The sequence below is a fragment of the Leuciscus leuciscus genome (assembly GCF_965113295.1).
Source record: "Leuciscus leuciscus genome assembly, chromosome: 2".
Classification (NCBI taxonomy): Eukaryota; Metazoa; Chordata; class Actinopteri; order Cypriniformes; family Leuciscidae; genus Leuciscus; species Leuciscus leuciscus.
The window spans coordinates 34,706,747-34,726,700 of record NC_138726.1 but is presented as its reverse complement, the minus strand read 5'-3'; the positions used below and the strand labels follow the sequence as shown (position 1 = coordinate 34,726,700).

The window sequence follows — 19,954 nt, the reverse complement described above, 5'->3', positions numbered from 1 at the left end:
GTTTGAAGTAAGGTTTTAAAGTTGCATTGTTAATTTACATTCCCTGCTTTGTTTGTTGTGAATATAGGCCACGCTGCAGGTCGGAGGTCATGGTGAGAGGCTAAATCAGTGCCGTGAAGTCACCCTTACCACCTTTAAGTCTATCCCCATGCAGGTGGATGGCGAGCCTTGCAAACTAGCGCCATCTGTTATTCACATCTCCTTGCGAAACCAGGCCAACATGGTGCAGAAAACCAAGAGACGCACATCTATACCACTGCTCAATGAGTGAGTCCAACTTATGTGACAGCACACTCATTCCTGGATTCTGTGTGTAGATTAGGGCTGTTGCGATATCATATTTTCACTACACTGGTCATGGGACAAAATAATTCACTATTACAATAAAATTGCATTATCTATAGAAATAAAAAAGATAATAATGCTCTCATTAAAATTCATCTTTAACTTTTTTGTTTTCTCTTTTTGGTCAATGAATCACACTCAAAATACGAGTGTAGTTTGATTGTTGATCGACACTTCGTGCAAAATAGGGTGTCTAACAGAATCTGAAAACCCCTCGGGTGAGGGAGGTGTCTCGTTTTTTTATCTGTCATCTCAAAAGATTTTATCGTGACCATAGTAATATGTTATTGCCACTGAATTCGCTGGATTATTTATGATTTTATCATATTTATAGTATTAACAATGATATTAATATTTAATTTTTAAATATCACGGTTATCGTCAGTACCACTATGTTGCAACACCCTACTGTGCTTATGCTATTAAACAGAAGGTCTGCCATTTTAGAATGAGTGTTAAAGGAGCATGGCTCTTTAGAGGGGTGAAATCACCAAAATTCTCTCTCTCTCTCTCACACACACACACACACACACACACACACACACACACACACACACACACACACACACACACACACACACACACACACACACACACACACACACACACACACACACACTTACACTTGAGTATTTTGTATGAGCTTGTTTAATAAAAGCCAAGTGAGCAGAAATTTAAACTGCTTGATTGATGTCTTTCTCTATTGAGCTGTTACTGAAAGTGTGAAAATTTAGTGTGATTTATTCGCTCTCTCATTCTCATTTCTTTTCCTTGAAACTCGAAGTGAATAAATTACCCTCATAAATGGCTGCTTAGGACAGACAATCTTGCTTAGTCCTGCTGAAATTAGATAATCGCTCTCTCTTCGAGGTGAATGCATTGTATTGACAGCAGAAATGCCCATAATGAAACCACTGTTAAAAAGCGAAATATCTGAAGTGGAGACAGATTTAATAAGTGTGGCGACAGCAATGCCATTTATTGAAGTTCAAGACACTGTACCTAGCCAAGACAGTGCATACAGTGCAGACAGCCAACATACTCTATTACATGCATCTGTTCTCGAAAACCTCAATTTGTGCTGTACATCCTTTGTTTGTATGATTGTTCAAACTGGAATCTTTTCCCATCCAGTAGCCAGCAACCATTTCCAGAACGGTTACGGATCAGAGTGAGCCGTATAAGCATGCATGATTATGAAGCTCTGCACTACGACAAGGAGAAACTCAAAGAAGCTTGTGAGTATGAAACACATTAACATTACAGTTCAGCAAATGTACTGATGATTTTAGTTGTAAAGTAATCAATTTGAACTATTTGCAAATAATATTTTATTTTAAAAGTCGGCATGAAACGGAAGTGGCAATAGTATTTTCTTCCCTATTGTGATGGACATCTAAGTGAAACAGCTTCTTGAACAAGAAAACCTGCAGAGCAGGACTTGATTTTGTCCCTCTGGAATTGATTGGATCATTGGATAGTTGTGGTTTGCTATTGCTGCAATGTCATGTGAGTGACAGGATGTTCCGCCCTCGCACCAGTGAACACGTCATCAGAGAAGAGATGTCACTGCAAGTTATTTTGATGAAAGATTATGCATGGATAAATCATTTACAACAAATGGTGCAAAATTCCATTAAAAAAATTGTCAATTTTGATTTCATGGTGACTTTAAAATATGCGTACGTTCTTTCATATTCGTATGCCTAATATGTAGAAAGTGCAATAAGCTCTTTGTCTCATCACATTCAACATAAATTATAGCATATTTTCGATTCAAAATGGCAAGATTTTAGAAAAGTACAAAGTATTTTGTATCACTGAAAATTACTGTCGGTTGTTTGGATATTACGGTTTTCTGTTGTTAAACAGTCAGATATTAAATGTTTAGGTACTTTGCTACTGAACCATCCCGTTAAGCTGCAGTTCTATTTTTCAACACTAGGTGTCGTCCCATCACTACAGTGAGTGATTATAGTGTGTACTGATGAAATTCGGTGGGTCTTTGAGAATACGTTCAGATTCAGCTTTATGCTGCTATTGTGTTTTGACAGATTATTTTGTGCCGATCCATCGGAGATGTTAATGCCACACATTTCTGTTCTCAAAAATCCATACTCTGTAACGTATGAAAGGTTTGTTGTATTCTGCTAGTGTGTTCGAACGTCTGTATATTTGTGTGTGTGTGCAACAGTAAGTCCGTCTTCATGAACAGATATAGTCAAGCTATCTGTCGAAGTATATATGACACAATGCGTAATAAGATAATTGAACTATTGAATATGCATTGCACATCACTCAGATCTCTTTTTCAGAAGCACTCTGTCAAGATCAATTGTAGTGTGAGTAACATGTATAAATGCTGGTTGAAGCCAAGCTACAAACACTTTATTTAGGCCTGTTAGTCTGATTTCTCTGACATGATGTTCATGTGACATTTTATAAAGACAAATTATTGCTTTAGTTTTACTGAAATCAAACTTTTCAAGTGCATACAGTTGTTCTGTACTCTCTCCTTTGTGATAGAAAGCTATGCCATGCTTCCCTGTGTCTGTTCTGCTCACTGCTGTCCCTCACTAGTCTTCACTCTTCTGAAAAGCGTTGACAATACCACCAACTAAACAGAAAGAGAGAGAGCGGAGAACAAACCTGAATTGAATTTGAGAAACGACTGTTCAGATGTTGCTAAGCAACCCAACATTCCTCAATGGAAGAGACTTCTCCCGTATCTCGCTACTCTCTCTCTCTGCTCGTTTCTTCCTGTTTCCCTTGTCGTTTTCTCTCTCTCTCTCTCTCTCTCTCTCTCTCTCGCTCTCTCGCTCTCACTCCCTCGCTCCCCACTTTGTCAGAGAAACTTGCCGTCCTCTTGAGAATGCTCATTTAATTTAGAAATATTACCTTACCTCTCTGAAGCCTGTGAGACTCAGCTCGGGGTAGGACATGGCTACTGCTCCTCCTGCCTTCAAAGTACACCATTGCACTTCCATAACTTGATTGAGCGTGTCATGCTACAGTTGGGATTTCAGTACAGGTTCTATGCCTTTCACCCTTTTCCTCTAAAGTGACTTAGACTTGAGAATGTCCATATGCATGAGAGGATGCATGTACCCACAGCAACCACTGCACAAACATCATATTTCATCATATTCTCTCAATGACACATACTGTACAAGCCTGCAGCCATGTGTCCACGAAACGCCTGCAGTGGTTTAGACTCTAGGGCAGACAAAATTGCCACATCCTCCCCATCATGTCCTATTACTGTCTGACCTTGTTTCATGAGGATTCTGTGGATTAGTTTGAGTTTGATTGAGTCTGAGCCAGTGCATGTTTCATACAACTGCCATAAATCATATTCATCAACTCTTCTGCTTAAATATATATCCACAAAGATAGAGATGAATTAGCTTATACCTTAAATGATTAAGAAAAGTCTTTCTTTTATTTTTACTCTTTCTTCCATTTCTGATAAGTATATCTCCTGAGAGGAAAATGTGGGACAAGTTTTTCACAACACACAGCAGACTGTTACTGTGAGAGTGATGGAAAGATTCTGTTTCTTCTCCTCATCGCTCGTTCTAACTTATCTTTTCGTCTCTTTCCATCCTTACTGCAGCGATTCCGCTGGGCCTCATCGTTGTCCCGGGAGACAGTGATTTGGAAACCTGCCGAGCTCACATCGAGAGACTACAGGAGGTAAAAAAAATGAGAGGGTGGGGTTAACAGATGGAGTGGGGTAAAAGTGAGAAATGAAGAGGACAGGGAAAGAGTAAAGAGGAGAGAGGTGTTGGAGTTTGATTAATGATGGGAACACTCAGAATATAAGAAGGGAGAAGTTACACTGCACTACAGATACAGAACAGTGGTATTCAACTGGTTTGTCCTTTAGGACCTAGAGTGTAGTGGCAACACAGTATCAAAATTGTTTATTGTACAATAAGAAAGAAAAATCAGCAACACCTTCATTAACAAAAGTTAACAAAATAAGTATTAAGAAATCAGTGAACAGCAGTTTTTACAGCATTTCTTAATCAAGATTAATGTTACAGGAATAGTTCTGTCATCATTTACTCACCCTCATGTTATTCCAAACCTGTATGGCTTTTTTCTTCTTCTGTGGAACATCATAAAAAAAAAAATATATATATATATATATACACTGCCATTCAAAAGTTTGGAATCTTTAAGATTTTTAATGTTTTTAAATAAGTCTCTAAGCTGAGAGATTTCTCAAGATATCCTCTTATGTTCAATTTGCATTTGCATTTGGATGTACTATCCCTTTGAATTATACGTATATTGTTTATTCATGAAGGTTCATTATTAAATATAATATTCATTGTTAGTTCATGATACCTAAAGCATTAACCAATGTTAACAAAAAGTGCTGTATGAGTGTTACCCAAAAATCTAATATTAAAATGTGTTATAATGCTGTATATTAACAAAATACTAAATTACAACTACATATGAAATAAGAAAACTGACATTCCTGGATTCAGATGATACCATGCTCTCCAGCCAATAGTTTATAGACAAAACAAATTGTGACAAACAATGTCCTTTTGCAAATCATATTCAGCCTTATGTAATAATGTAGTCTGAATTTATGTCAGCATCTGCCTAATGTAGCTTGTTTCTGCAAAGTGGCAAATTAAATACTGTAGTTTGACAGTTTTTGATGGCAACAATTAAAAATAAGGCAAAGCCTTTTCTCCTCTATTTTAAAAGTTTGTATAATATTTTACTTTTGTGACTATGCTCATTTTTTGGTTAGGTGACCTTTAGTATTTAGCATTGTTTTGTTTTTTTCCTGACGTTGTGACCCCTGATATAGAATATCTTATTTGTTTATGTAATACTCTCCTTGTTTTAATTCATACTTTCTCATTGAGAAACATTGGTCGTACAAATAACTTCACGTTTAGCTGGAAAACGAAATGATTTCAAACCAGTTAGAGCCTTCGTCTAGAGACATATGTACTATAAATTTAGGTTTGATTTTGTTTTCATATGGAGGGCAAGAGCAGGGGAAATCTCTCTCTCTCTCACACACACACACACACACACACACACACACACACACACACACTGTGCAGCGGTTCATAATGAAATCCTTGACAGGAAGGTTGTGTTGAGTGTCTGTGGCAGAATAGGGTATTCTTAAAAAAAGAAAAGTAGTCTCAAATTCACATTCTCTCATTAATTCATGTTCTGGAGGGTATTTTCATAGAAATACTGTTGTCCATCTACTGCAAAGGAGACTTTAAATGATAGAGAAATCTTATATGACGGCATTTGTATCTGAACTTGATGGACTGTGTGCCTGATCTGATGGGCTTTGTGTGTGTATGTATCTAATGTAATGGGGTCTCCTGCAGGACTTTGTGTCGTGTCACCCATCTCTGCAGCGGCTGGTGCTCCAGGTGGGTAAGGGACCTGTGAGAGGTAAAACAGGCACACCTGGAGCACTTTCAGGAACAAGACTGGAAATACAGCCTGGACAAAGAATCTAGAAAACCAATCAGAGTTCTGTTTGTACTAATGCCTGTCAGATTTTGATGGACATTCCTGCACAAACCCAAACTACATAAACTTCAGCAGCACATTTGTGTACTCTAAAAATAGGCTCGGAGGCAGACATGTTTACCGTGAGAGTGCGTAAAACTCAGAAGAGATCAAATAAGCAAGAGAGTTTGTTTTCAGATAGAGCTTAACATGATCCTCAAAGCAGAGTATTCGGCAATTCATCCGAAATCTCCCGCATCATTTTCTGAGATTAGAGCACTCTAGCGCCTCCTAGACACTAGTCTGTTTTCAGACGTGAAGAGAACCCTCATTAGTACAGCATTCACTCATGGCAGATGTTATGGGTGAAACTTCAAATAAGCACAATTTATACTAAATGCTTGCTAAGCTAAATCCACTCGCTCAAAGCTTCGTTCCCTGGATATTTCCCCTGGGTCCTAAGTGCTCCCATGTGCTTTGTGTGGATGGATGCCTTCGATCACATTTAGCTTCTGTTGAGAATGGCAGCTTTCTTTATAGTGATGGTGCATGCAGGTGTTGTATTTATTGTGTGTTTGTGGATTCTGTGAGTGTAGTCTTTGTAGTTTGTATTTGACTTTGCATGACATATATCTTCAAATGGCAGTTTGGCGCTTTAGGAAAGAGATTAATTGATGTGACAGGATATAATGACAGGTCTGTGTGTGTGTGGGGGGTGAAAATAGTGAACTGTCACGTTTTTCATATGCTGTTAATTTGCTTTGAGTGGCATAAACTGACACTAATCAGAACTGTATCTACCTTTCTCCTCTTCCCATCTCCTACCCCATACTTCCTTCTCCTCTCATTCACAGGAAGGTGACGGGGCCCAATCAAAGGCTTTGTCATCTCAGAGGCTGTCGCCAAAATGGTGCTTTCTCGATTGTGAGTATACTTTTCACAGTAGTTTGGATGGTAGAATTCAGAGAGTCAGATCTGGGGTACTGAACAGCAAGTGTGTCATGGTGGCCCTCAAGGATGTGGGCTGGAGTGTTTATCAGTGCACAAAGTGTAGGTGTTTGCTGTGAATAAAATGGCAAAGAAAGGTCAGAGATTCAAAACCATGAGTCAGACGAACAAAATATTATCTTATCAGTGACAGAATCAAAGTGAGCCAAAGAGGAAAAGAGAAAGAGTCATGAATCTCCATACTAAAGAACAGAATCTACTCTGACATTTCAGCACTAATAAGGAGTGCCAGGATGATTACTGTCAGTGGGAGAGAATTACAGCCACAGAGAAAGAGAGAGGAGCTGTTGGCATCATATTAACTGCAAGTCTGACATGATGAACTCTGTGGGTATGTGTGTTTCACCAAGTCACACCAGCAGGTCAGCAGGAACTCTGAAAAATTATGAAAGAGGCATCACTCAGTCATGCATGTGGCATACATGATCATACATAAATCATTTCTGTATTTATTAGAGGTTACATTTTCTATTCTTTATTTATTCTTATTTTCCTTTAAAGTACTCTACCGTTCAAACGTTTAGGGTAAGATTTGTTAAAAGAAACGAATACTTGTTTTCAGCAAGGATGCATTAAGGGATGCATTTAAATTTCTTTTGAACTCTCTATTCATGAAATAATCCAGAAAAAAAGTATAGCGGTTTCCACAAAAATATTAACAACTTTTGTCAAAATTGATAATAATGTAAGAAATGTTCCTAAAACACTAAATCAGCATATTAGAATTATTTCTGAATGATCATGTGACTCTGAAGACTGGAGTTGTGATACTGTTTTAAAATATATTCAAATAGAAAACCGCCATTTTAAATTGTAATACTATTTAACTGTATTTTCTATTAAATAAATGCAGCCTTGTTGAGCATGATACTTCTTTCAAAAACATTGAAATTGTAATGACCTCTAACCTTTGAATGGTATGTATTTTTTAAATAGGGCTTTATTGTTTGTTTAACACTATCCTACTAGCTCATTATTGCCACCATACCTGTATGTCTGTAGACCTTTATGTGGACCACTTTCCAATTCTTGTAGTTATCTCCTTATTGATCCCTCAATGCATGTAACTCTTTAGAGCAAAAGATAATTGTACACATTATGTATTCTATGAGAAATGATAAATAGAAATAAATTGCTTTTCGCATATAGGTGATGCTTTTGTTGAGAGGTGTGTTGAAGCATTGACTCGAATTGTGTTGAAAGGGCCATCAGACTTCATTTGACAGTATCTCGAGATATGGGGAGTCAGTCATCATTGTACACAACTCCTCTGTGACAGCTGAGTCACATTCACATAGATCCTAAACGGCTACACGTCAAACCAGTAAAATGACAGTACATCACAATCCCCTGTTCAGTACATGCATCTTTCTACCCTTTCCACCCTTTTTTCATCCTTTCTTTCCAGTCCCTCCTTCCTCTCTTCCCACTGGCACAGAGCAAAACTCATCTCCTCATTTTAAGACTAAAAAGCTTCCAAGGGCTTTATTACCAGAGCAGAGAGCTGCAGAATTAGTCAAAACTTTACAGAGTGATTGTGGAAAAACTTCTGATCTCAGCTCAGTGTTATGAAGTTGCTGTCAAATAATTTGTTTCAGTTCAAGCTGAAGTTATGCTGTTTTCATGGATCATGGAATAGCACATTTGTGTACCCCAGGGCAGCATTAGGGGGGGGGAATTGTCACCAGAGCGTGAGGAATCATGTGCACTCATTAGTTTTGTGGCGGCAAATATGTTATTTACAGGTATGAAGACAAGCTCTTGGGAATTTGCTTATGTGTGCATTTTCAGCATGTGCTTTCTCTTTGGGAGTAATTTGCTTCGGTGAGATGTGAGACCCACAGCAGCATCTCTTTTCACGCTCATTAAGACAACACGAGGGAGTGCCACACCTCTTCACAAATCCAGCAACACTATTGGTCTAAATACCTGGCATGCCTTATTGTAGCAGCCTCTGATTCGTTCAGATCATCTTACTGACATCTGTTGCAGCCAACCCTGTCGAGGGGTGTCATTAACCTGTGTCGACCATAAACATATTTTATGTTACATATAAGTACCCAGTTCGGGTCATTTTAGAAACCCAGTGCTGTTTTTTTTTATTTAATTTTTTTATCCAGCTGTGCAGTGTTGGGTGTAATGCATTGCTAAGTAATTAATTACTGTATTTTTTCAATGGAAAAGTAATTAAAATACAGTAAGGGATTACTTTGAATATTTCTGTAATTTAATTAGTTACTTCTGATATAATTGCATTTAATACTGTAAAGACTATAGAACATATACAACAATAGTGGATTTAACATTAAAAGTAACATGTAATGTTAAAATGTATGTTTTTAATATAACCTTTTCCCTTTAAATATGGAGAAGAATAATTTCAAGGATAATTTATGCAATTGTGTATGATTTATTTGAAAGAACTAAAAGAGCAGTTTCATGTCTATCCTTGTATTGTTTAACTGGTTGAGTTTGATATGGGATTTAGAAAGTAATAAGTAATGCAGTACTTTTTAGAGAGTGTAATTACACTGTTGAAGATTTAATTAGTAGCTAGTTAATTACTTTTTTAGAGTAACTCACCCAACACTGCAGCTGGGTTAGGTTAATGTTTGACCCAACATTTAAAAAATTGTTTAAAATTTTTTGACAAAATGACTGTACTGCTGGGTTAGAATGAACCCAAAATTTATTTAAGTTTTTAAAAAGTAATTTAAAATAACTTTAACCCACACACAGAATGACTACAGTAACACAGGCTATAATCAAAAGGTGAAATTTATAAGCAAGAACACCCAGAAATAGACAAATATAGGCAAAAGTAACAACATATTATGATAAAATAACCCAGTGTTTGATCTGTAGATGTTGAAGGGTACTGTTGTGTAATTGGAGACCTGATCTGAAGGTCTGGTAACTAATCAGAGGCCTGATTTGGATTCTTATTTATGTTTTGTGTTTACAGCTACAACAGCTGATCGATTCTACAGGATTGATCGAGCTCAAGTGAGTCCTCCATAGAATACCTCTAAGAGTAATTTGAACTAAAATGTTGCAATTTTGAGTGTTCACAAACAAACTTTGCATATTGTTTTCCGTCTGTCTCAGGAGCATCTTAACTACGTGACTGAGATTTCTCAGGATGAGCTGTTTGTTTTGGACCCGGAACTGGTTGTCACAGAGACGGTCAGCACATCGCCAGGCATGCCAGACCTGGTGGACTCCTCTGGTGATGTCCCATCTGATCCACATAAATTTACGTTCCCATCATCCTCCTCTTCGCCACCAAACTCACCTGGACCTAGGTGAGACACTGTAAATACACACATGGACAAACACAGAGGACACGGTTTCAGTGTATCCAGTGCCATTACAGTATGTAAAGGGATAGTTCACCCAAAAATGTACTTACCCTCATGTTTGTTTCCAAACCTGTATGACTGAAATTCTGAGGAACACAAGAAGATATTTTGAGAAATTTCTCAATCAGGTCCAATTTTGTTTTGGGACCCCATTATATGGTCAAAAACAGTTCAAATGAGACATTCTTCAAAATATCTTTGTACAAGTTTGGAATAACGTAGGACGAGTAAATGATGACAGAATTTTCCTTTTTGGGTGAACTATCCCTTTAAGCTAATCTTTGACTTTCCTTTCATTATAATGATGTTTTGATGAATTAGTTATTTAACACGAACTCTCGTACAGGAGACATGTTCATAATCATCAGTAGCTAATTACTCAGATGGCTGATAGCTGACAGCAGTTTCAGCCAACAGAGAGCAGTAGAGCTAGAGCATCGAGCCGGCTGTTGGCAGTGTGTTTCTTACAGCTTAGCTGCTTTATACAAATGCTACAGTACATTAACAACATTGATTCTAAAGTACTGAGAACTCTATGTTTAACATTCACCTAGGGCACTTAATAGTTGTTGCTTCTGAAATGCTTTTAATATACAGTAAACATACACACGTGTAGGCAGGTTCATACATGAATGTCTATGTTTGCATATGGGAATGATAATGTGATTGTGAGATTGTGCGTGTGTGTATAATTGTGTAGTACAGAGTGAATAAAACAGAGCGTTTCCTACAGCGCAGAGCTTGATCCGATCCTCTATTTATAGCTGCCTGAAAAAGTCATACAGCACCGCAGCTCCTGTTAATCTCCTGTGTGTGTGTGTGTGTGTGTGTGTGTGTGTGTGTGTGTGTGTGTGTGTGTGTGTGTGTGTGTGTGTGTGTGTGTGTGTGTGTGTGTGTGTGTGTGTGTGTGTGTGTGTGTGTGTGTGTGTGTGTGTGTGTGTGTGTGTGTGTGTGTGTGTGTGTGTGTGTGTGTGTGTGTGTGTGTGTGTGTGTGTGTGTGTGTGTGTTTGTGTTTGTGTTTGGAGGGGGTAAGAGAGCTCAAGACAGAGAAAGAGAATACAGACAGTAATTTAGATTTTTTTTGTGCATTTCGTTTTTCTGTCTTTGTAAAGATTTAATTATAAAGATTTTGATGAAATAATTTGATATTGTCTTGTGTAAATCAATATATTTACCTTAAGGTCCATCATCACACATCATTTCTGTAGGGAGGGTGCATTTGATATTTTATTTTATTTTATTTTATATTATTCAATATTTAACCTTAGTGGAATGCTCTGCTAAAAAAAGAGCAGCGTAAATTTCCATTACTGGTCCAGTCAGGTTAATGTCGGTTATTGCTGATTTTTTTTTGCTGGTGAAGCTTGTAACTTATTTTTTTATTTTTTTTACAAAAGTTCTTAGCAATTATCTGATATTTGCTAATAAATCTATTCATTTATCTAGCTCATGCTGGTCAGAAAGAGACAATAGTGTATTGATTGATCAGAGTTATTGAATAGTTATCTCTGTGAATTTTGTATAATGATCGTTGCCCTCCTGCATCCCCCAGCTGTTTGAAGCTTGTCTGGTTGAAACACAGAGAAGTCGCTCGCTGGGCATAACTCTCTTCTGATTATGTCATGTATGTCATTGTATAACCCAACGGATAGGAGCTATTGTTTATGGCTCCCAATGGAAAACATTGAGTGAACCCTCAGAGCACTTTCAGTCCTGATGCTGCTTCTGTCATGTGTGCTGTGCTGTGATTGGGAGATAACAGTCAGCCTTTTGACTTTAGGGGCCGTGGATGCTTGAGATGTACTGATATGCTCTTTATCTCTCTGTATTTGAACTTCAGAAAGTATTTCTTTTACTTTGCATTTGCAGTAAATGTGTCATTTGTCAGCCTTAATGGTTCAAACACTACCTTTTCTCTCACCCTTTTTCTCGGGTTCACTCTAAGCCACCTGGGTATTTCACATCAAAGATGAGGCTTTCTTTAATTAGTCTTGTTTAGCTTGATAATTGTGTGTTGTTGTTTTATATCTGTTGTGTTAGAAGCACCACAAGCAGACAAAGCTACAAAATGTTGACATTCTGTTTTTCTTTTATACATTTATAAATATGTCTGGGTTCTTTTCTTGTAAAATGTTTAAAAACAGCACTATAAACGATTTCAGATATCATTATGTCCATTTCGCTTTGTCTGTTATTGCAAGAGGCTTGGATTTTTTTCTTCCTTGTCGATACTTAAATATAGTTTCTGCAGTTTTAATGACATGTTTGTGAAACCGAAAGAGTCTTTCAGAGAACTCTGTCTCATCTTCTTGTAATTAACATCTGCTTTTTCCTCAGCTCATCCTCCTTTTCTCCTTCCATTTTTGTCTTCCTTTTATTTGGATGTTTCACTTTAACCAGGGTTACACAACCCATGGGTCCTTGAAATCCTTGAAAGTTTGTAAATCTGAAAAAATCAAATACATTTTTTTTCCGAGGCCCTGGAAAATGTTGGAAAATAAACATACATAGATACAGGTCCTTGAAAGTTCTTGAATTTATTTTGTGCAAGAAGTTTTCTAGAAAAAAAAACTATATTATTCCGGTCGGATTAAAGTGTTATTTCATCAACACTTCATGGCCTATGCATACACAAAACTACCACGATGGCACCTCAACGTTTGTTGTTGAACACAACAAATGTGTCCCCACATTAAGTCCTTGAATTTAAGGGTATTGGACCTGGAAAGTCCTTGAAAGGTTCTTGAATTTAAAGGTAACCAAGGTGTGGGAACCCTGTTTAACAAACAATCAGTGGTACTTTTTGTTCTGGATTAAATGTTTTGGCAACTTTTCTATTCCTGATTTGTGGTTAGTTGCACATAGGCAATCAGTCACACAGGCGTACGGCTGTTGATGCGTTTGGCAGGCATTATTACATCCCTTAACTCCCTTGGGCATGAAATAACGATCTCTCGCCTAGCCAACATTGAACATGCTATTGTTCAATTCAGTATCACACAGAATCGCTCATGAAAGGAATATTAAATTAATAAAAAGAGGTAATTAGCCTTTGTGGTGTTACGTGCTGAGTTTGCCTGGGTGAACAAAGTGACAGAAAGCATTGTCTTTTTGAGTCTCTAGAAATGTTGTCTGTCTCTCTCTCTCTCTCTCTCTCTCTCTCTCTCTCTCTCTCTCTCTCTCTCTCTCTCTCTCTCTCTCTCTCTCTCTCTCTCTCTCTCTCTCTCTCTCTCTCTCTCATATACTCTCTCATTTCACTCTCTCTTGTCTTCGTAATGTTTTTCCACCGGTTATGCTTTTCCACCAAATGAGATCAGACTGCTGCAGGGTGATACATGCACTAGTGGAGATCAAAGGATAGTGTCTCTATCTTACTCCGTCTCTCTGTCTCAACCTTCATCTCTTCCTTTTCCTTTCTCTCACATACTATTATTATATACTAAAAACACAAACAATATGTGTTTGTCTAAAAATCTAAACCTACTTCTATATTTTTTTAAGATATTCCTCATCTATTAGGTGTGTTTTGTATTAACCAGACTGTAATTGTGGTTCTTTGCATGTTACTTTTTTCTTTTCTTTTTTATACTGCAAAGCCTTCCAAGCCTTAAAGAACAAGCACACAGATAATTTTGATTGGTTAGCATCTGGACCATGGCATTTGTTTTTGTTGACTGCAGATATAATGACTGCCCTGCTGTTATAGTACCATATATTCCTCTTGATAATGTATCTGTGTGTGTCTCTGTCTTTGTTTCCTCAGGGCTGCAGAGCTCCAAAGGAAGCGTGTTTCCAGTGACAGTTCTGTGGCAGAAGCACTTGCACACAGTGACTCGCTCAGATCAACCAAAGCAGCTCTCAGCAGGTAAGAGCTACAGAAAGAACGTTTATGCTCCTCCAGAACACATCTCTCAAACTCCAGCCACATGGATCAAGCTTGCTGTCACACACAAAAGTGTTCTTTTTTTTCTTTTCCAAGCTTATAAAGTTCTTCCTGATTTGCATTTGTATGGCCTTAAGCATAGTATTGAGTTCTGTGATAGTTATGAAAGATGCTGATCTGTGAATCTCAAGTTGTTCTGTGAAAGAAACCCTCTCTAGCTAATCTTAATTGTAGCAAAAGTGAGCTGACTCCTCTACTCTCATTTCTCTTTTAGTGGGGCTTGATGGTTTATTGATAATACATTCTGTAGGGCTCGGCAGTATGAAATATCTTATATGGTAGAGATGTTGCTGCACTGTTTATATAGGGGTAGATATATTTAGAACTGCTTTGTTATTTATTTTAACATTTACATACAAAATTTAAAGCGAATGTGTCCCAAACAAGTCGGAATGTGGAAGAACTTGCCGTTAATAGTCGTTTATGACTGCAGAGCAATGTGTGTGTATATCAGTTATTTTAAAACATTTAGAAACGTTTAAAATCTTTCCATTGTAGCTCATCCAGGCAGAGTCAGTACCATCCTTTTTACTACATTAGTGTGACTATCTTTTGTTTTTAGCTCAAATGCTAGATTTTATAATTCATTTCTAATGAATAATCATATCTTTTAGTCTGCGTTCCGAATAAAAAAACGATGGCTGAAGTACCTTTAATTTGTAAAGTATTGCATTCACTCCCCTCTATAAGGGTAAAATAAGTGTAAATGTGTTTGCTTGTGTGCAACTGTGGCCACCAGGCATTTTTGTGAAAAGTATGACATCTCATTACTGTGCAGAAATGCATTTAGCATTTTCCTTGTACTCTGTGTCAGAGAGAGAGAGAGAGAGAGAGAGAGAGAGCGAGAGTCTGTCATGAAAGGGTTTTCATGAAGGTTTTTTTTTTTAAGGATGCATTTAATAGTTCCCCATGAGCATTTCATGAGGACTCCATGAAAAAGTTAGGGTTTTCACGTACTGTACATGACATGAAGCTTACATTGAATACTGTACATTGAATATTTTTAATGTTTGCTTGTAATAAGTCTTTATTCCTGCTTATTTTTTATAAAAAAAAAAAATTATAATATATATTTATTGCTGGAGATGTTGTTTGTCAGGCAGAAGTCTCCAGAAGTGATAGTTTTTGCGATGAGTTATTTTCATGCTTGATTTGGAAGTGGTTTATGAATCAACTATCCCTCATGTTACACGGCAGGACAGAAAGATATTCGGCTCTGCTTCATGTAAATGTGTGTGTACGTACTGTATATGCATGTGCGATTGGAGAGGGTGAGAAAGGTTTTCTGTTAGATTCTCTACAGGATCCCAGACCTCATAATGAAATATAGCCTAGAGAAAAGAACCGACCACTGGATACTGGCCAAGAGATATTACACAGATAAAAATGCAAGAAAGCTGCTGGCCATGAACTGTTAGCTTTCACTGCACAGAAGACGTAAGGCATATCACTGCCTGACTGCTCTCTAGTCAGAAACCACAATCACAAATCTCGCTCTTGTGTGAAATCAGCTCTGTAAAGCACAGAGGGCTCTCCTGGACTCACACGCTCCTTTGTGTTCCTAAAAGATGGGCTCTTTGGGTCCTATTACGTTTCTCCTAGGGTCAATAATATCTCTGTAAAGGAAACTCTAGTGTCTGTGATCCATTATGTAACATTTGTGTTGGCCATGAACTGATACGCTCCAGTGGGGTCCGGGCCACAACCCTGCCTTAGGGGAGGAATATCTGTCCAGAAAAGAGATAATAGAACCACCCCTAGTTTTAATGGAGAAATGTGTCTGGATTACATCACATGCACATGCTTGATGTCCTCAAAATGTCACACCAACTCAAACGCACAATGCCCCCCCCCCCCCCCCCCCCCCCATTATTATTTTATTTTATGTGTGTTCTTATATGTATTTATTTATTAGTTTCAATGTTTTCCATGCCATGTACTGTACTGTATAACATTCTGATTTGGGTTTGTTCTACAGTTTACTCAGCTCTAACTGCTTAACAGACATATTATACTTTTTTAAAAGGACCATTGTAAGTTTGAAAATCTTCCATTTACTGTTGATTGTTTAAAATGCCACAGTAGCAGCAGTGACGTTACCACAATATTTTAATACTGAATTAATTTGGTCTTTTGTTCTTTTACATTTATTTGCATGCTGAATATTGATTTGCACTTTTCTCTTGTATATATTTAACAATGTCTAGCCAATTTAACAATACACAGTGTAAGTGATCATGTGTGAATTGTTTGCAGCTAACGTAAAACAATATGCTTGCTCAGTGTCATGAAAATGACAAAGCAGCTCTAATTCAGCATTTTATTTACAGTATGCAGAACCAAAGCCTAAAACCTAAGTCTATGCTACTTTTCTTTGCTGCCATTTCCTTTGGGAAATGCAAATGTAGTTTGTACTGTATCACTGTTATGTCAAAAGATTATTGTTTATGGTAATATCGTCATCATTTTATCTTACATTCCCATTTATTTATGTTGTTTTTTGTTTAATCCTTTTGTTGTTTTGAAGGGTGGGGGGTGTTCATCGCTCAAATACAACAGCAGCCGATTTCAAACCTACCAGCAGGTGAGACAAAGCTTTACAGACTACGTTTCTGTATTCCTCCCTTCTCTGTACCCTGTCAGTTGTTTCTTCTCAGAGCTACTATAGATGTTAGTGTTGAAGCGTTCAAAGAGCAGCTCGACTCTTTTAATCCCAGTCGGGATAGTTTCTGGCAGCCGGTGGCTCTTCTTTATGTACACTATGTGTCATTGCTGCAATGAGGAAATTAAATCCAGCACAGCAGGACCACACCATTTCTGTTGCTGATTATTATTTTTACCAGCCTGTTCTGTTCCTTATTAGGCCCTGCTGTCTCTGTTGACATGACTTTAGAGGGTAGAACAGACACAATCGCACACAAGTACACACAAAGTTCTGTGGAGCAAAGAGTAGTAATTTGCCATGTTCTGGTCCAGTATAGGCATTTCTAGTCTGGTTTGTTCATGTTTTGTCTTGTCTTGCATTCTCCGGTTTGATGTCTGTCATCCCATTAACTGCTGTTTGCTTTAAGACTAAGGGCAGAGTCACACAGAAGGCATTTTTGTGTTCCAATGTGCTGCTTTTTGGTTTTCCATGTAATCATCTCCTAAACTGACATCTTTGACCATTGTGGCACGTCTCTCTGCTTTTTTAGCATCTTGCTTGAGCACCCCATTTTTAAGATGTAGTGTCAAGTTAAATGAAGTTCAGTTTAAAAAAAAAACACATCTTGAGACCCTGCTTTTCTTTTATTTGTTAGTATCTTATCTCTGCATTTGGATGATATTATGTGGAATCTGGCAGTTTTTTTAAAAATGTTAAGTTATATTTTGGTATTTTTGTGGCACGGGTGAAATGGGATTGACAAAGGACCAAGAGCCAGGAATCAAACTCAGGTCACCAGAGGAGCAGTTATGCTATATGTCAAAGCACTGACAACGGAATATGGCGTTTGAGTGGCCCATCTTAAAGGCATAATTCACCCACAAATGAAAATCTTTAGATCACTTACTTACCCTCATATCATTTCAAACCTGTATGAAATTTTCTTCTGTGAAGTATGAAAGAAGATAGTTTGAACAGTGTTCATACAATTGAAAATAAGTGGTGATTAACATTGTTGAATTAAACAAAATGGTCACCAGATGAAAAGTCATAAAGGGTTGGTATGACATTAGGGTGAGTAAATGACAGAATTCTCATTCTTTGGTGAACTGCTCTTTAAGAGATGGCTTTAGCATGGTATAGACAAGCACGAAGACAGCTTGTTTAAATTGTGACAGCCTGAAAACCTCATCAATCTGTTCTTATACTGCACTGTCTCTTCTGTTGCCCATGTTCTACATCTCATCAATACCTCAGATCAGCTTAAGATGCTTTAAAGTTTGATTAAACCAGCATCTATCTGTATCTCTGTCCACCACGGAAATTGATTAGGTTTCTGTTGTCGTTGGTTTAACTTTGAATGAGAGCCGTAATTAATTGATACATGTTTTATGTTGTTTTTCTGTCATACATAAATGAGGGATTTGTGTTTTCCTCTGTAATGGAATTATAGCTGGGCCCATGAGGAGATCGCATTCTGAGGCAGATTCACATCTGAACACTGATACTCAAAGCAATTAACAACAGGAGGAAACAAGAGCGCGCAAGAGAGATTAACCCTTGTTTCCTGTGCAGGCTTAATTAACCATCTTTAATGTGGTGTCTGCAAATGGTGAATTGGAAGGAGCATAATAAAGGTTATATTGATGAGGAGAAGCAAGCGAGGAAAGATGCGCAAAAGCAGCGAGGGCAGTTTAATGGGGCATCGCAGCCTTCATTATCAAGCTGAGATCCTCATGCTGCCAAAGTCTCATTGGCCCCTAGTGAGCTGAACTTTGACCCTAAGAACCTTCCTATATTGAAGTCTCCTTATTGGTGTTTTATTCACAGCACAGGCCATCAAGCACCCCTCATTAAGACCTGTTTTTGTTTTAAGAAAAGACTTCTGCTCATAAATCTCAGTGGTGATTAGAGAAGAACATTCCAGTCCACAATCAATACAGTAAAAATAACTTGCAAATACCATTTGTCGTATTTGTGAGAACTGGTGGGAGCTGGTGATCTGGCTGAATAAATGCCAGACCGGTCCGGATTCAGATCGCTGTTTCTTTTCTAGAGTTAATGAGGGGTTTCTGGGCTCATATTGAATAATTGGTCCAATGTCACATTTCTACCCTTTCTGTAAATGTGCTAAATTACTAGCAATTACAGCTAGCAAAAACTCAATAACCCCATTAAAGCTGCCTTGAGCTATATTTTCATTGTTGAGCATGTGTGTGTGTGTGTGTGTGCAGGGTGCATGTTAGAGTGTGTGAGTATGTTGTGAAAGCAGTCTGAGGAACGTCAGTAATTACAGCTGCCGTCTGGGTTACATACCAAGGAATGGTTCAGACATGTTTAAACACTGGATGATCTTTACACTAGGGGACTAAACCGTTACCAGCTTTTCCTCAAGGACATGATGGTTAGAGATGCATTCGCCCTGATTCCAGGCACATGTATCAAGCTCTTGTGATGCATAGATGATTGAGTGACATCATCAGATCTTTACTCCCCATACTGTCCCAACTCAGCTGCAAGCCTTTTTTCCATCTGAGGAAGAAGAGGTTGTATCGAAATGGATATGGCTGAAGATAAATGTGGATGCCGATCACCGCTGCAAGTTCACTGATGTGAATTAGTTTGAAATGGTCAAGATTTTATCATGCTGTATTGATACTGTGAACTCTCAGACACACAGGAAAAGATTGGCTGATCTGAACAATCCTCTCTGACCAGAGATCAATGTTTTTGAACATCATTTGTCTCGTGTGTGTGTGTGTGTGTGTGTGTGTGTGTGTGTGTGTGTGTGTGTGTGTGTGTGTGTGTGGAAAGATAAATTATGATTGATAGAGAGCTTTTGATAGCTGAGAGTTATGATTTGAGTTATGAGTCAGGGATCTGAAATCCACTTACCTGAGCAAAATTTCACTGCCTGGAGGCGGCATGCAAACATTCAGCAAAGGTGTGTGTTGGGAAGACATGTCAGAGTCAGCCCAGATTTATGAGTCTGTGAACTTCTTTTAATTATGGGACACACTCAGATTCCTTAGCAAGGCTAAAACTCACTCACTCACTCACTCACTCACTCACTCACTCACTCACTCACTCACTCACTCACTCACTCACACACACACACACACACAATATCACTTGTAGACACAT

At 38.0% G+C, this 19,954-nt stretch overlaps 1 protein-coding gene and 1 long non-coding RNA gene across 9 annotated transcripts in view; one reads left to right on the top strand and one right to left on the bottom strand.

The window, feature by feature from the left end:
• Window positions 1-19,954, top strand: part of dgkza (diacylglycerol kinase, zeta a) — an 81,211-nt gene that overhangs the window by 47,305 nt on the left and 13,952 nt on the right. For 3 of the 8 annotated variants that reach the window (XM_082161759.1, XM_082161755.1, XM_082161758.1), the window contains 8 exons: window positions 68-267; window positions 1,483-1,583; window positions 3,962-4,041; window positions 6,708-6,777; window positions 9,827-9,867; window positions 9,970-10,166; window positions 13,987-14,088; window positions 16,694-16,750. In XM_082161759.1, the coding sequence (XP_082017885.1) occupies window positions 68-267; window positions 1,483-1,583; window positions 3,962-4,041; window positions 6,708-6,777; window positions 9,827-9,867; window positions 9,970-10,166; window positions 13,987-14,088; window positions 16,694-16,750 (848 nt within the window). Of the gene's footprint in view, window positions 1-67; window positions 268-1,479; window positions 1,584-3,961; window positions 4,042-5,726; window positions 5,772-6,707; window positions 6,778-9,826; window positions 9,868-9,969; window positions 10,167-13,986; window positions 14,089-16,693; window positions 16,751-19,954 lie in introns of all 8 variants that reach the window. The other 5 variants (XM_082161753.1, XM_082161757.1, XM_082161752.1 and 2 more) reach the window with 3 other exon arrangements.
• LOC309492755 lies at window positions 11,621-13,979 on the bottom strand. Its single transcript, XR_014203691.1, has 2 exons — window positions 13,482-13,979; window positions 11,621-13,389 (listed from the first exon to the last, which is right to left on the bottom strand). It is a non-coding gene; the product is annotated as an uncharacterized lncRNA (long non-coding RNA).